This window comes from Rosa rugosa, chromosome 3 (genome assembly GCF_958449725.1).
Source record: "Rosa rugosa chromosome 3, drRosRugo1.1, whole genome shotgun sequence".
NCBI lineage: Eukaryota > Viridiplantae > Streptophyta > Magnoliopsida > Rosales > Rosaceae > Rosa > Rosa rugosa.
The window spans coordinates 58,526,494-58,541,850 of NC_084822.1; the positions used below are offsets into that span (position 1 = coordinate 58,526,494).

General features: G+C 37.6%; 2 protein-coding genes and 2 long non-coding RNA genes across 4 annotated transcripts; all 4 read right to left on the minus strand.

Annotated features, from left to right (window-relative positions):
• Positions 1–357: 357 nt before the first annotated feature.
• LOC133740146 (uncharacterized) lies at positions 358–2,542 on the minus strand. The gene is made up of 4 exons (XM_062168064.1): positions 2,384–2,542; positions 2,207–2,300; positions 1,469–1,683; positions 358–893 (listed from the first exon to the last, which is right to left on the minus strand). The coding sequence occupies exons 2-4, from the start codon at positions 2,294–2,296 to the stop codon at positions 593–595; spliced, it is 606 nt and encodes a 201-aa protein (XP_062024048.1). The 5' UTR covers positions 2,297–2,300; positions 2,384–2,542; the 3' UTR covers positions 358–592.
• Positions 2,543–6,202: 3,660 nt separating this feature from the next.
• On the minus strand, positions 6,203–7,271 carry LOC133738044 (uncharacterized). Its single transcript, XR_009859927.1, has 4 exons — positions 7,211–7,271; positions 7,025–7,109; positions 6,817–6,915; positions 6,203–6,327 (listed from the first exon to the last, which is right to left on the minus strand). It is a non-coding gene; the product is annotated as an uncharacterized LOC133738044 (long non-coding RNA).
• A 193-nt stretch (positions 7,272–7,464) lies between these two features.
• LOC133741433 (uncharacterized) lies at positions 7,465–10,272 on the minus strand. The gene is made up of 8 exons (XR_009861916.1): positions 10,122–10,272; positions 9,368–9,546; positions 9,104–9,216; positions 8,837–9,007; positions 8,189–8,317; positions 7,957–8,057; positions 7,758–7,875; positions 7,465–7,545 (listed from the first exon to the last, which is right to left on the minus strand). It is a non-coding gene; the product is annotated as an uncharacterized LOC133741433 (long non-coding RNA).
• Positions 10,273–12,211: 1,939 nt separating this feature from the next.
• On the minus strand, positions 12,212–14,032 carry LOC133738026 (uncharacterized). The gene is made up of 3 exons (XM_062165466.1): positions 13,940–14,032; positions 13,063–13,277; positions 12,212–12,488 (listed from the first exon to the last, which is right to left on the minus strand). Exons 1-3 carry the CDS (start codon positions 14,030–14,032, stop codon positions 12,212–12,214), a joined length of 585 nt encoding a protein of 194 aa, XP_062021450.1.
• Between the last annotated feature and the right edge of the window lie 1,325 nt (positions 14,033–15,357).

The window sequence follows — 15,357 nt, forward strand, 5'->3', positions numbered from 1 at the left end:
GTTGCTTTGGTAATTTTAACCCGTCGGGGTAAAAAGCCCCATTTAATTTTAACTGAAACGAAGGGTCTATTGGCATGCGTCCTTTACTTGGAGTAAGAGTTTTTTTTTTTTTTTTTTTCTGCATTACAAGTAAGAACGCATGTCATTAGTAAATGAATAAAAAGGGCGTCATATCCTCTCACAAGGAACTGTAATTGTTCGAGAACGCATTTGCAATGGTGAGGCCGAGTCACTGATTTTTCGTGTTTAGTTGCTCGCAATTTTGTTAGATGCGGTCATGAAATTAGTTTGTCCTCAAGTTTCGAGTTTAACAGAAAATGAAAGGCAAATGTAGCAGAAATTAAAAGCCAACAACAATGAAGGAAAAGTTTAGAGACGTAAAAAAGCTTATTCATGCTCCATACCACTGAGTTCATAGCCACAAGGAGACATAAAGTGCATATCTAGCTATCTTCAATTTTATCTACATTCAATTACACTGCATAAAGTTGCTTGATTCACAAGCTTATGAGCATAGAATTGAAAATGGAAGAGAACCTAAACGAAAACGGAATGGCATTCATCCGAGCCCTTCTTGCCAAGGCAATAGACTTCAAGCACTACCTTTTACAACATGTTGTCCATAATCAGCTCCATGTACGTCTGTATACCCACTACCCTTGACATCCTTATCCGACTCCTCGAAGTAGTCCTCTCGGGCATTGTCGGCCAGCATGAGGGCAACCAACCAGAAAAGGGATGAATCAAGGGATACAAAAGCACCGCCACCAAGGAGACCGGTCTTAGCAGTGGGGCAGTCTGTTTTAAGATTGTGATGGACATTTCGTGATAGATGAAGTTGCTCCGTTATTGTAGTCCACAGCAACAGAGCTGCAGCTAGTCCTGCTGTAAGCCTGTGTAAATCCACCACCGTCAAAGAAACACAATTAGAAAGATGATCAAAATTATGGGCAGAACTACCTATGCATAACAAAACTCTAGAAAAAGTGTAAGCTAAAACAAATCATTGACCAAACATTATCTGAAGTGATTGTGAACTTGAATCATAGATATCATGTTCAAGATGGATGTCATAATGCAATGTATTTTGCACAATAGGTCTCATTCTTCACACTCCTTTACATGAGTGAATTGCTATGTCATCTATTGCAGCAATTCTAATGATGTCTTTCATGAACCAGATCCATGCTAGGGTTCCTTGAAAGTCCTATCACCAGTTCCTAGTCATTGATAAAGTACTGGCAGAGCACCCCATTTTATTAAGTTGACTAATCTACTGCAAAGCGAGATATGTTATCCTCTTTCAAAAGTTCATCCCCCAATTAATGAACGATGCACTAATAGAGAATTCTAGCAGAAGGATATGTAGGCGGTGAAAACTGAAAGGCTGGATATTTCAGGGCCTCATAAAATTCATAGATAAAAATGCTCATATCAGACAAAACTGCAGCGTAAAAACAACACTCACAAAGAAATGTTGAAGAAGACAACGAAACTCTTGCTCCGGAACAAAGCAGCTTGCGGAAGGGACTTCCCTTGATATGGGTAAAACAGTGACAAGAACCCAACCACTGTAGATACAAGGAGAAATGCAAATGACAGATATCCCAATGCCACCGAAGGATCAGAAGGATACTTGCAAATAACAACATCTTTCCATGGCACTGGTTTTCCAGCTGCCGGCTGCCAATAAGTCAAAACAAAGTATCCAGTCATTAGCCAAGAACACGAGAATACGAGTAAAAACTCAGCTAAAAAGGGCTTTACAGGATGGGACTCAGTTTCTGCTCTAATTTTGACTCTGATATATATTCCAACACAACTATTCCTTTGTTTAAAGGATTGAATCAGCAATACTCAGTCACGGACTGTTAACCGGAATCTATCCAGGTCACCAGTATTCTTTTTATTCAAGACATGAGTGATTGATGCAGTACCCGAAAGGAAAAAGACTGTAAAGTATAACACTAATTTGCTCCAGTCTACAATCATTAAAATACACAAAAAGTCCAACCTCACAGGGATGGAGCACACTCAAAATTCAAAGAATCTTTGATGTTGAATAAATCATGGTAAACAACTAATCCCTAAGAAAAACAAAGCACCATACACAAAGTAATATCATGGGATCAAATTTCCAATGAAAATAATCAGTCTTTGTGATATAACAATCAACAATTTGACCCACAATCTCATGCATAAATACCTTCTTGTTTTCCGCAATAATCCCGAAGATGAAAGACAGTACACCAAAAAAGGCCACTATCACAGCCATCTGCTTCACCGTCACAGCCATCGCCCTGAAATGAAACCCCAAACAAACAAAAAATTCAAAACTGAAACCACACAAAACGAACAGAATTCATCTCCATATACTAATTACCTGGGGAAATTGGATTCGATTCTGAAAAGAGAGAGGAGTTGGGAATCTATCTCCGTCTGTGAGAATCAAAATTAAAGGACCAAGACCCCTGTAGTTGTATAGGTAATAGATGGAGATTCTAACTAGTCAATAGCTCTTTTTCCTCGAATCTCTCCTACTTATCCGGCAAACAACCAATGCTGCTTCTTTGGCGCGTTGGTTAGCAACAAGAATCTGGACCGATTGATGAGGATTATTCATGATCCGACGGTTGCTGATGAGTGTCGTGGACGTTTAGGACAGCAAAGTCCAGCCTATAGCGTATTGGAACGTTTGCACGAAACATTGACCAGATTCATTAGCTTAAAACGGAATTTAAGCTTGTGATTAACAATGGAAAGTGCATTAAATAGATTCTATTAAGTATTCAACAATACAATTACCGGATTCATTAATTATTGATGATTCTTGTACATTTTTTTTTTTTGATGCACTTGGAATAAATTTGATACTGTATTCATATGGTACTGGTATTATTTCATTAATGATGATTTAGGACTTGTGGTTTGAAAGATTACAACTAGTTTCTATCGTTGAAATTATCAAACTATGTATCTTTTCGTTAAGAGGCCTTTGTTCTCGGAGGTTGTTGTAGAATATGTCTTACGGGCCTCAATATGCCCTAAACATTTTCACAATTTTGACTAATTAAACGGTGTAGAGTTCTATCGCGTCTCAGCCTAAAAAGTTTATTCACTACTCTTGCTAAATCTCTTATGTTCTACATAATATATGGCACCAACATATTTGTTTAACATCAGCCGGTAATTAAGCTCGTATATTTTGTGTGATTTCTCCACAATAGTGGCACTAATGAATTTATTTAGGCTTGTATATCTTGTTTAATTGGTGTTTGTATCAAAATATAAATTTCAAGATTAAGCGTTCATCCAAGTGTGGCTTCTTAAAAATTATAGGAATTAAGGAAAAAAAACCCTATGAGAGCAGCGCCGCTCTTCCTCAACCCTAGCCCACCGAGGCTAGGCTATCTACCTCCGGCCACCAACAGCCGATCTCTAAGCCAGCCATGGCTCTGGCCATTACACAGCAACAAAGGATGGAATATGATGGTGCGGGTTCCGACTCAACACCATGGAAGTGCAGAGCAACCTGATTGCCCTCTGCCTATTGCTTTACCTGATCTGGGGAACCTAGTCTTCTCCGACGAAGGACGGAACAAGATCGATCAACCCTAAATCGAGGCACTCCTTGTCAAGATGATCTCGATCAGATCTGGCGCGGGGTGTTGGGATATGGGCGATCGCATTGGAAGTCTACTAGGATTGCGCCCTTGGCCTCTCCTCCATCATCGATGGCAACCTATTCCAATCTCTTTGTCATCGGACTCATTGAGCATGACGGCTACTGTCTCCTCCACGAGGCCAAGGCTAGGCCTCTCTCAATCCCAATTTGCTGCTGAAACCCTGGTTTTAATGGGGACTGTGGATCGATCTACTTCGTCCTGGCCAGGGACGTCAAGGCGAGGTGAGATGCTCCGCTTGGGCGCTGCCGGCGGTGAAGCATGCAGAGATGGAGTGGGGCTCTCGATTGCGGTGGTGCACAGTGGTGGATGGCTCCTGCTCTGGTGGATGGTTTTAACACTATCGACGCTGGTGCTGTTGATTTGGCTGATCAAACTCCTCATCCAGCCTTTCTCGTCAATCTGGTTCCGATCAGATTCGATGTTCACTGACTTGGGCGGGGATGTCCTGATGGTGCAACTGTCTCTGTGGTTGCACTTGGTGGTCGTCGCAGCGTCAGGTGGCACTGGAGTCCGAGGCACGGAGCTGCTAGAAGGTTGCACGGCGCCGAGATTGGCTGGGCCTTTTGGGCTTGCTTACTCTTTTTGGGACTGGGATGAGGTCTTTGGGCCTTATCTTGGGCCTCATGAGGAATGGGTCAGCCTTCTAGGGCTGAGTCTCATTTAGGTTTTATTTACCTAGCCTATTTACTTGTCTTTGTAACATAGTTTATAGGCTTTCTTGAATAAGTGAGCATGGGTACCGTCAAATGATCGGACCTAATCTATGTATCGCTGTGGTTTTACCACAAACTCTTTATCTGCCCAGAGATGGTAGAGGGAGGATATGTAATGGTCCTTTCTGGCCTGAGTAATATTAATATATCGACATGATATTTTTCAAAAAAAAAAAAAAAAAAAGTGTGGCTTCTTATTTTCTTTTTATTCTTTAAGTTTATAAAATTGATTTTCTTTCAGTATTTTTTTTTTTTTTTTTGTCATATCCTACAAAGAAACAAGAATAGGCGGACATCAGCTAATTGTTATATATTATTTAGAAAACTATTGTTAAACCAAATAGTCCACCCAAAAAAACATCCCAAGCTTTCACATCGAACTAATCCGACGAAAGAATTATGTTGTCATGCATCAACTCAAGATAAAAAAGCTACCTTAAGTAAGAATTAATATTTTTCAAAAGCACTAGACGTCGAAACCCCAAACTGAACAAAGCACAGCCTCACACTACCTAATAATTCCTAAGCATATATACACAAACATAATGTATATACTAAAACAATAAAACTCGACTTCATCTCATAACTCATTAGTGTAGGAGCCTTAAAAAAGCAAAAGCATTTTAGACATTAACGCAAGATCAACACCTAAATTAACATTAATATGTACGACCATGCATGCGGCTTGTTCACTACCCTACTGGGAGCTAATCTCGCTGCTGTCATCGTCTTCAAGTGCCTTGGTATGTCCAGCTTCAGCTTTCACTACTACACAAAGTGAATCAGACAACAGTCTTTTGACTGTTGTCTGAATGAAAATGGAGATGTTGTAAACTGGCGTGTTGTCTGATCTCCCCCATCAGACAACATTCTTTTTTAATTGTCTCTCTGGTCATTCACACAACATTTGTACCTAAATATGTGTTGTCTAAATTTACCAAATTTTGATTCATGACGATAGTCTGTTGTCGGGTATGAACTCAGACAACAGCTTATTGTCGGGGTGTTGAGTGAAATTCACCAAGCACAACAATCTTTCCAAGCCTTTGTTGTCTGCTATATATTTTCAACGACAATATTGTATGAGACCTGATGTGTGAAGTAAACATCACACAAGCATTTTTGATTACCAAATGTTGTGTGAATTGAAATGTATTACAAATATCAATTTGCTCGATATGGTGTTGTCTCGGGTGAACCTCAGACTACATCTTCAATAACCGTATGTTGTCTAAATATCTCTAAGATAACAATTATCTAGATTCCAATGTTGTCTAAAATTCAATTAATATAACAATATTAATTAAGCATGTGTTGTACCGGATGAATTTCAGACAACACATTTTTTTTTTCTTGTTGTCTGAATTAACAGTTATATAACAAGTTTGATGATACTGATGTTGTCTAAATGTAATTTAAGATAACATTAATGTTGATGAATTTGTTGTCTTGAATGAACCTCAGACCACAATATTCTTTCCTTGTTGTCGGTGTTCCTTTAAGATGACAAGTTGGTATATAAAAGTGTTGTCTGAATTCTCCTCAGACGATAAGCTTTATTTGGACCTTTCTTTTGTGTTGTGTGATAGTTTGCACTACAACAGTTACATTCATATATATGTTGTTGGACTTGAGTTTGCACAATTGATCTGGAAATAGGCAGATATGAAATTCAAAGTTGTCATTTACTTCATCATTCTCATACATCATTCTCGCAAATCTTACATTATCAATTCAAAGTACAAGCATCAACTCATGTCCAACCAAATCCATAGAACAAAGTTTCAACTGAACTAAAAAAGAAGATATAGCTCCATAAGTACCAAGCGCAATGCTTACATATATGTCTTCACCATAAACTTTGCCCACTCATTTCTGACCACATCAATATCTTCCTGGGTATATGTTGCTTTGCCTCTTCTCTCCCACTGAAATAAATTAGTTTGTAGTTAGTAATGGACAAATTTGCAAAAAGAATCTATAGCTGTACGTCATTGAGCATTATGTATTCTGGACAACCTTGACAAAGTTTTGTAATCTGAGCATATATGCCACTTAGTAATTGACATCAAAATTTCAATAACCATAATCCAAGCAACCAACAGCAAATGCAGTTATTATATATATGACATCTTCACTAAAACACATTCAAAACAACAACAACCAAAATTTAAGGGATTTTGGACTTTCCTGACATATCCAAGCAATCGACATTAACCAAAAAATTACATATACATGTCATTGTTCAACAAAAGACATGTAAAACAACAGCAACCAAAATTTCAAGCATTCTGGACAACCTTGACATAATCCAAGCAACCAACACCAACCAAAAGTCATATGCACCCAAACACATGAAACACAATAGCAACCAAAATTTCAGTAACTATATTCCAAGCAACCTCAACTAGTATTACCTTGGTGAAAAAATCTAAGCTCTTATCTTCCACTATTTCCTTCATATATCTCATTACATAATATCCACAGTCTTTGTCCGTCTTTTGCTCAGGAATACCCTAAAAAAAGTATATTAAATACCAACAATGGGCAAAACTCATTCGGGAATAACCAACTTCTCGAACAAAAATTATAAAAACTGTTTCAAAAAAAGTTTCATAATCATACCGCACAGTTTTTCCAAGTAGTTGTCTTTCTGCCCTGCCTCTTGAGTTGAGCATTATGTATTTTGATGCCAAGGACAATGAGAAAACTGCATCATTTATTCCAATCTAATATAAAATCAGGTCTCGAACTATCAAGGCGAAGATCTATTCAGATATATAATCAATTACTCTAAGACTGATACTCTACCTTCTCTTCCAATTTTCTTTCAATGAACAAAACCAGCTGCTTCAATTTTTCCAGATATGCTGGCAAACAAACATAGTGGTTACAGTCATTAAGGTAATTTCATAACCAAGTTGTGTCATTTAGTATTTAGAGAAATAGCTTTTGTAAATTTAATAAGAAAACTGAATTCTAAATCTTAGTAGCAACAACAAGTCTCAACTTGCAGCAAGGAAACAATGGAATATGGAACATGTGGGTTCTTGAAATGAACCATACCTAAGATATAGCTGTAAAGTGTATTCGCCTTTGGGCAGTTTTGAAGAGCTTGGATAAGCTTCACCCGTTGCATATACACGCTGTTATTGGAAAGTGAAGAAGGTAAGACATGATATGGAAAAAATATTTTCAACAACTTCCAAAGCATTGTAATAGTGCATAAAGTATACAGAACAGTTGAGGTATACATTTAGAGCCACCAATTAATATTTGGGATGAACAACTACATCCCCAACTCCCTAATATCAAACAATTTAAAATTAAATAAAAATATAATAAAATTCAGAGGTACCTTGTTTGCATCAGAGATCATATAAAACTGAGACTCAAATTTAGTATCATATATGCGATTGTTAAGTAATGGAACTTGAGGTTTTACTTCAGCTCCATCTTCCAATTTGAACTTGTAACTGAGGAACCAGAAGAAGTAAGGGTCTACAACTATAAAACATAAAATGTAGCCAATTTATAAATATTAGTCCATAACTCACGTTAATGTCAGCGCCAAAATACGTTTTTCTGAGGGTAGTTTGTCACGATCTGTTGGAAGAGAACAAAGTTCAGCAGCAACTGGTCGATATGGAATTCTGATCTGCAAGTTGAAATCAAAAGGGAAAAGATACCATGTTAGAACACAAATATACCAAGAAGCTAGATAAGAGAAAAACATACATAGCCACCGTCATATGCTATTGTGTGTGTTAGGGGGGGGGGGGACTTCACCCTACTTAGAGTAGCAGCAGGTGCAAGTTTCTCGGATGCTAGTAGAGCTTCAGCTTCAATTCTTACTGGTGCCTCACTTCCATCAAGCACTAGTTCCTCTTTATTAACATTAATCCCATGAAACACAATCTAAAAATGTTTACAAACCACATGTAAGGCTCTCCAATCAAGTTAATTTTACATAGAATTCCAAGATTCCAAAACTTCATTTTCAAACAATCTACAGACATCACATCACATCAATGGCAATAAATTAAATTAAATTGTTTGCATGTGTCTCAGATTTGGACCTTACAAAAATGTACAGGAAAAAAGATTGCCAAAGAAAGATGTCTGAGATATATTTACCAAAGGATATGTAAGATAATATTACCACCAGTTTTAGAATTGAAATGAAATATATTTGGTCAAGTACAGCTCCTCAAATAATATGAGAATCAACAATATTTTCAACAGTACAGTAGAAAATGAAATACCATACTAGTGAACTTTGGCCAATCAAACTGGTACTAAATAGACAAGTACAGAAAGTTGACCACAAGAAAAATCATGGATCTTCAGTGAATGTAAGCAGCTAAGAAATAGTGGAAAGTAAGATTAAAGGTATCTGTATATTAGATATCTTAAGTCTAGATATAAACAGAATACCTCAAAATCCACACAAGTTGTTTCGTTGCTTCCTATGCCACTTCACCAAAACTGAGCTATAGCTAATTCCATTGTCTGACCACCCACAACAGGAAATGAAAAGCTTTTGGCAGCAGGTGAAGAGAATGTTACAACACTCTCCCACTTACGAGGTCTTTGTAAGGGACAAAGCTGTGCATTGCAAGCATGTCAGAAGCAGGCTTTTTAACCAAAAAAAAGAATAAGCAGGCTTACACAATCTGATATAAGTTGAACCGCATGCTTTACCTGAACAGAGTCAACAAAAAATCTTCGTGTTGTATCAAATCCTGATGTTTGCATGGTTGCTTCAACCCATGTGGCACCAAGAGGTACTTCAATAAATCTCCTTTCTATGTGGCCTACAAGAGTAGCGTTGCACCATCAGGAGAAGAGATAAATTTCGGACACCAGTACCATATGACAAATGTCAGCCAATTGGCCCAGTTCAAAACACAAGTCAACTATTGGTAACAAGAAACAGAGAAGAGAGGGAATTAAAGGTGTGCATACCTGGCAAAAAAGACAATTTCGAAAATGAATATAGTGGAGGTCGACTTATGACAGTGATTGGCTTTGTTATAGTAATTGGGATTCTGAAAAGAGGGCCGCGCCAAGGTGCTTTGCAATCAACACCATATAGTTCATAATAGTGCAGACCTTCACTAAGGTTGGTAGGATTTACAACTATGCTGAAAAGAAGGGAAAGAAAACATGTAAATTAATATTCGCAATAAGGTAACACAAGTTAGCCACAGATACAAAAGCCAAAAAGGTATAAAATGTAAAGCTCGTAGAAGTAGAGAATCTAACAAGTCAGAAGCGTTCAAAATCTCAAGGCAGGAACAACAAGAGTAATAGAAGATGCTTATGCGAAACCAAACTTTCTTGCTCCATTCCATGTGCATGCACAAGTGTCACGTACATATTTCCAAATATTTTATGAAAATGAAGCTCAGTTCCAGAAACTTTTCTCAAAAGTAATTGGCCAAGTCATTTTCAAAAACAAGGAACACCCAGACATATCGCCAAACCAAAAAACACTTATACCAACCACATACAAGAATATGACGACATGCAAAGAGCTTAGATCCATGCATGCAACAACATAATAACAAGTTTGTCAGTTTAATAGATGAAGAAAAACGAATCATAAAAAGAATGGCCTAAAAACAAGTGACCAGTATAACTTGACTATATATGTGTAATGTATTAAAATAAATAATAAAAAGTAAAATAAAAGCAAATAGAAGTAGAGCTAACTAACTTGAAGCTACGGCCATTATGAGTAAGAAGGAGAAACTCAGGAGCTCTCACAACTGCGTTGTCAGTGGAATATAACTCAATACACTCCTCAAAAGGAACCAATTCTTCTAAATTACTCGCACCCTCATGAAATTTTGGTTCAACTTGCACTGTCCACTGTTAACAACACTACTTTAGATATAGTAGCAATTGCAAAATAGGACTGAAAAAAATGCTGCCAAACTTATCTAAGAAGAAGTACATAAAAAAAATATGATCCTTGTAATAAAAGGAAGGTCACCACAATACTATGAATATATGAAGTATTGTGTGACCATATGCTTAAAGAATTTTGAAATAGCATCACACATATTAAGCCGAGAGTCACATAAATATTAAGTTTTATGACACGTATATGTAAATTCCAACTAATGCGAGTAGGTTACCGAATCGGATGTGTCATCTTGTCAATCTCCTAGAAGTCCAATGATGGATAGCAGCAGACCCTTCTAAAATCTCTAATATCTACCGGAAGCCTAACAGCTATAACTACAGTCAGGTCAGGTATACCAATGGTTCAATCCTTCTATAATGATTCTATACTTTTAGGTGTGTCTGATGATAACTTTGACATACCTAAACTACCAAAAATGCAATACCTTTTTTCTTGCTGGTGCAGTGCAGCAATGGATGTAAAAATGCTCAACTAAAATGGAAATTCAGGAGAGGAGCAACACAGATTTGCTGCCTCTGTATGGGGGAGGAGACACAGGAGACTAATTCAATTCCTTCCCAACAACCCTTTGCAGCTGTATATAAGGCAACAAAGAAGATGTCCCTTCCAAGTGAGTTTGAACGACAAAAACAACATAACTCAAATTGGGTTCCACCCCTACAGCTCTTAACCAAGATCAGAGGCAAGTATGAGGACATGAAACAAATCTTGAACTCCAGCCTCCAAATCCCCAGCTGCTCTAGACTTTCACAACCTTCGTACTCAATAAAACCAGATATTTGAAATGCCAATTGCAGGGTGAACCTTTGATAATCGTTTCCCAAGATTAGAGAACCAATCTTATCCAATCTCATTGAACACATGATTCATGCTAATGGAATGGGAAATGTCTCAAGATTAGGGACTCACCTACATTCTGGGGTCTTGGTCTAGTAAAAGCAGTTAGAAACAAACATCACTATGAGCATTTACAAAGACAGTAACCAAACAAAATCAGAACAAGAAGATGAAGACAGACCAGAGGAGAAGAAGAGAGACAAGTCGGCTATCCTTCTTTACCCTTTGACCTCCCAAACACCACTCAATTCACGTTATAACTAGAACAAGCAATGACATCAACATCTCAAAATCTCAAACTCAAATAAAACCCAAACCTAATCATACCCAACAAACCCAGATTGAAAATTTCCAAACCCTAATAAAACAAAGGCCTAATTAAAGAGGGATATAGTACCTGTAGACTAATCGACCAGAGTTGATGCGGCCGTAAGCTTCGGCGACTTCGAGCTCAGGCAGCGGAGAGAGTAAAGCACCTGGGTAGCAACTAAGCTTCGGCGACTTCGAGCTCAGGCAGCGGAGAGAGTAAACCACCTGGGTAGCGACTAAGCTTCGGCGACTTCGAGCTCGACCAGGTAGCGACTTCGAGCGGAGAGAGAGTGAGAGTGAGAGGCGGAGAGAGAGTGAGGCGAGAGCGAGAGAGAGTGAGGTCTGGTTTCGATAGGCTGCTGAGATGGTGAGATGGTGAGAGCAAAAAGGAGGGAGAATGACCTAATTTCTTTCAAGAAACGGAGGCAAGTTTTTGGCTTCGATACGACCAAGGAAGGAGATCTGCTAGCTCAAAAGGATTTGACCGATTTGTGTTTTGGGCTTTTGGCTACAAAAAATAAATATAAATTAAACTTTTTGGTTTTTTCTGATTTCTCAGACAACACATGTCCTAATAACTGTTGTCTTACAGTTATCAATTTCACCAAACTCCAATTGATTACAATGTGTTGGCTGAGTTTGAGAAGAAACGACAAGTATAACTAATGTGTCGTCTGACTAACTCAGACGACACCAAAATGTCGTATGTCGTCTGATACATGTCGTGTGATTCACTTTGTGTAGTAGTGTTTCTCAATGTGTTTAGGTTTTTCGACACTATCCAATTCTTCAAAGTAGTCTTCTCTTGCATTGCTAGCCAAGATGAAGCAAACTGACCACAGTAGCGATGAGTTGAGGGACATGAAGGCTCCTCCGCCGAGAACACCAGTTTTGGCAGTTGGGCATGTGGCGCTGTGGGGATCTTGATTCCCAATAATGTTATAATTTGGGTGATGATGCGTCGCTACAGGCCACAGCAACAATGCAGCTGCTAATCCTATTGTACCCCTGTGTTTGTTCATATCAAAACGACATGATAATCAGCCAAATTAAAGAGCAAGAAATTATCAAAAACAATACAATACAGGTTCACTTTCAGTATGAGATCGATTTCATAATCAGCGACGGAAAAAAAAAAGCACTATATAGAGTAAATTGGATTCGTGATTCGAAGCTAACCACCTATTTAGACAAAAATGCACCGTTTTACATAATCATTTTATAGGTTCCCTCAAATATCATTTTTGCAACACTCAAACGGTTTGAAAATCGTTTAAATGTAGAATGTTGTCATGCAAGGTAAAATAACTATGTTAAACGGCTAACAATTCCGGAATTGCTATAATTTTTAAAAGAATGATTTTTGAAGAGAGATGCGTGAAAGTATGCCGTAGGCTCGAACAAATGAATAGCTTGGTATTATAAACGTACGGTCTTTGCCCTAAAAACGTTAGTCTAAAAGTCCTCTCAAAATAAATGCTAGGTAGTTAACCTTAGGTACTCTAAGTAAAGCATAGAATGAGAATCCATATTCAAGAATGCTTTTATGAGAGAAGAATGAGAGCTAGCTAGTGTGACTTACAGGGTAATGGTGAAGAAGGAGAAGAAGGTAGAGCACTGGAAGAAAACAGATGCGGGAGCTTTTCTGCCTTTGTAGCTGTAAAATATAGAGAACCAACCAACCGCAGAACATAGCAGAAGAAATCCAAAGGATAGCCACGCATAAGCAAGCGTTGGATCAGATGGGTACTTGCAAATCACCATGCCTTTCCCTATTATGGGAACTCCAGCTGCAGGCTACAAAACCCAGGAACAGAAAATTACACTTAGCAAATTGAGACTTATATCTGCTCGGTTATCAAAGATGATCACCCAAAAACATATTCTACGTGATACTAAATAGTATGTGGTTCCTTTCAAAAAAAAAAAATAGTATGTGGAGCTGGAAAAAAAAAAAAAAAGGCTAAATACTGATTACTACCCTGTAGTTTGGCTCCAAAATCAATTCAGTCCCTAAACTTCTAATTTCATCAAGAACACCCCTGCACTTTCAATTTTGATCTAATAAGTCCAATTTATTAGACTTCCGATAATTGAGTCATTTAACTTGTTGACGTGGCTCATATATGGCCTATGTTTTATGATGTGGTGTTGAGGTGGCCTGCATAGTCAATTTAGGAGTGAGATGCACTATTAGAAATCGATCAAATAAATAGTTTTTCAACAAATAATCCAACTATAACTTGAACCCATAACAGAATATTAACGAATTGGACCTATTAGATCAAAATTGAAAGTGCATGGGTGTTTTTGATGAAATTTGAAGTCCAGGGACTGAATTGATTTTGGACCTAAACCACAGGGTAATAACCAGTATTTAGCCCAGAAAAAATAGTATGGTTAAATTGCTTTGAATGAACTACATTCAATCGTGGATTCATGGGTTTATAGATACATACCTTCTTAGTTTCAGCGAGAATACCAAACACAAACGAAAGAATACCAAGTGCTGCAACAAGCATAGACATCTTCTTCATAGTAATAACTGCCATTGCCACTACCCTCAAATCAGACTACTCTAACGATGGAATCTCCTGCGCGCTCTTCTCGGTTTCGACAATATTCTCACGCTATAAAATTGCATGATTTATATATATAAGATAGTAATTAAGAACAAGTAGTATCCCAAACAAAGTGTACAATTTGAATCAGAGAAGGATTCCATCTTAGTTGAGAATTGGAGAGAGTTCCGATCAGGACCAAGTAGGTAGGAATTTTTATTTATTTATTTATTATTATTATTATTATTATTATTATTTACTTTTTTTGGTAACGGCCCAAATTCATAGAAGTCGTCGGTGGCAATGCTCATATCTTAGAGCAACTCCAACAGCTTCCCTATAATTTCTGTATAATAGGGAAGCAAAAGTTAAAGCTTTAGCATCTTTTTCTTCTCCAACTCCAATAGATTCCCTATTTTACAGCAATCTCTAAAATCTCCATATTCTTCCTTAAAATTTTAGAGATTGCTGTAAATATAGGGAATTTGGTTTTCTCTTTCCTCACTTTCCCTAAAATAGGGAAAGTTATAGGGAATCTGTTGAAGCAAAAGAGGTTATTTTTTCCCTAAAGTGGAGGAAAATCAAAATATAAGGAAGCTGTTGGAGTTGCTCTTAGTAACTTTAGCTTCCTACCTGCACTGGGATTTAAATTCTATATATAATTAAGCCTCCAGATCGTGACACGTATTGCACTACTAGAAAATAGGGCTAAGGGGACACATATGTTGGGACAAATGGGCCAAAACTAATAAAAGGTACACTTGTGCTCATATGTGCCTATTAAAAATTTTAGGCACACAATAAGTGTCCCCATTCAAAATTTAGCCCCACAAATCCACAATACGTCCTTTTTTTATTGGGGTTGAGCCCGTTTGCCCAAAAATTCATGGTATTTTGCCCATTTGATCCATCTTCTTTGTATTTTGCCCAATTACACAATTGTTAGGGGAAAAGACTCATAAGGGTAGTCCTTTCTAAAGTAGTGCCTAGTGTATCCTATGCTGACTTTTGGGTCCAAAATTCACTTTTTTCTTAACAAAACCTATTCAACTTCTGAGAAAAACAAAACTAGCCTTCAACATGCCCAAGTTTTTCACCTAACGGTTACTTTAACAGGCGGAATCACTGCTGCTTGTTTCTATCCTAAGCTGAGGCAAATTTTTTCAAGCTAAAAGAAATCTGAACTTAAAGAGAGTATATGATACTGGCCGAACATAATTGATAGAAACATAAGATAACTTGCTAATTTAAAACTTGATGAAGTGGGGATACACACTGAAAATATTTATTAAACATAATTACAAGCTAAGAAGTCA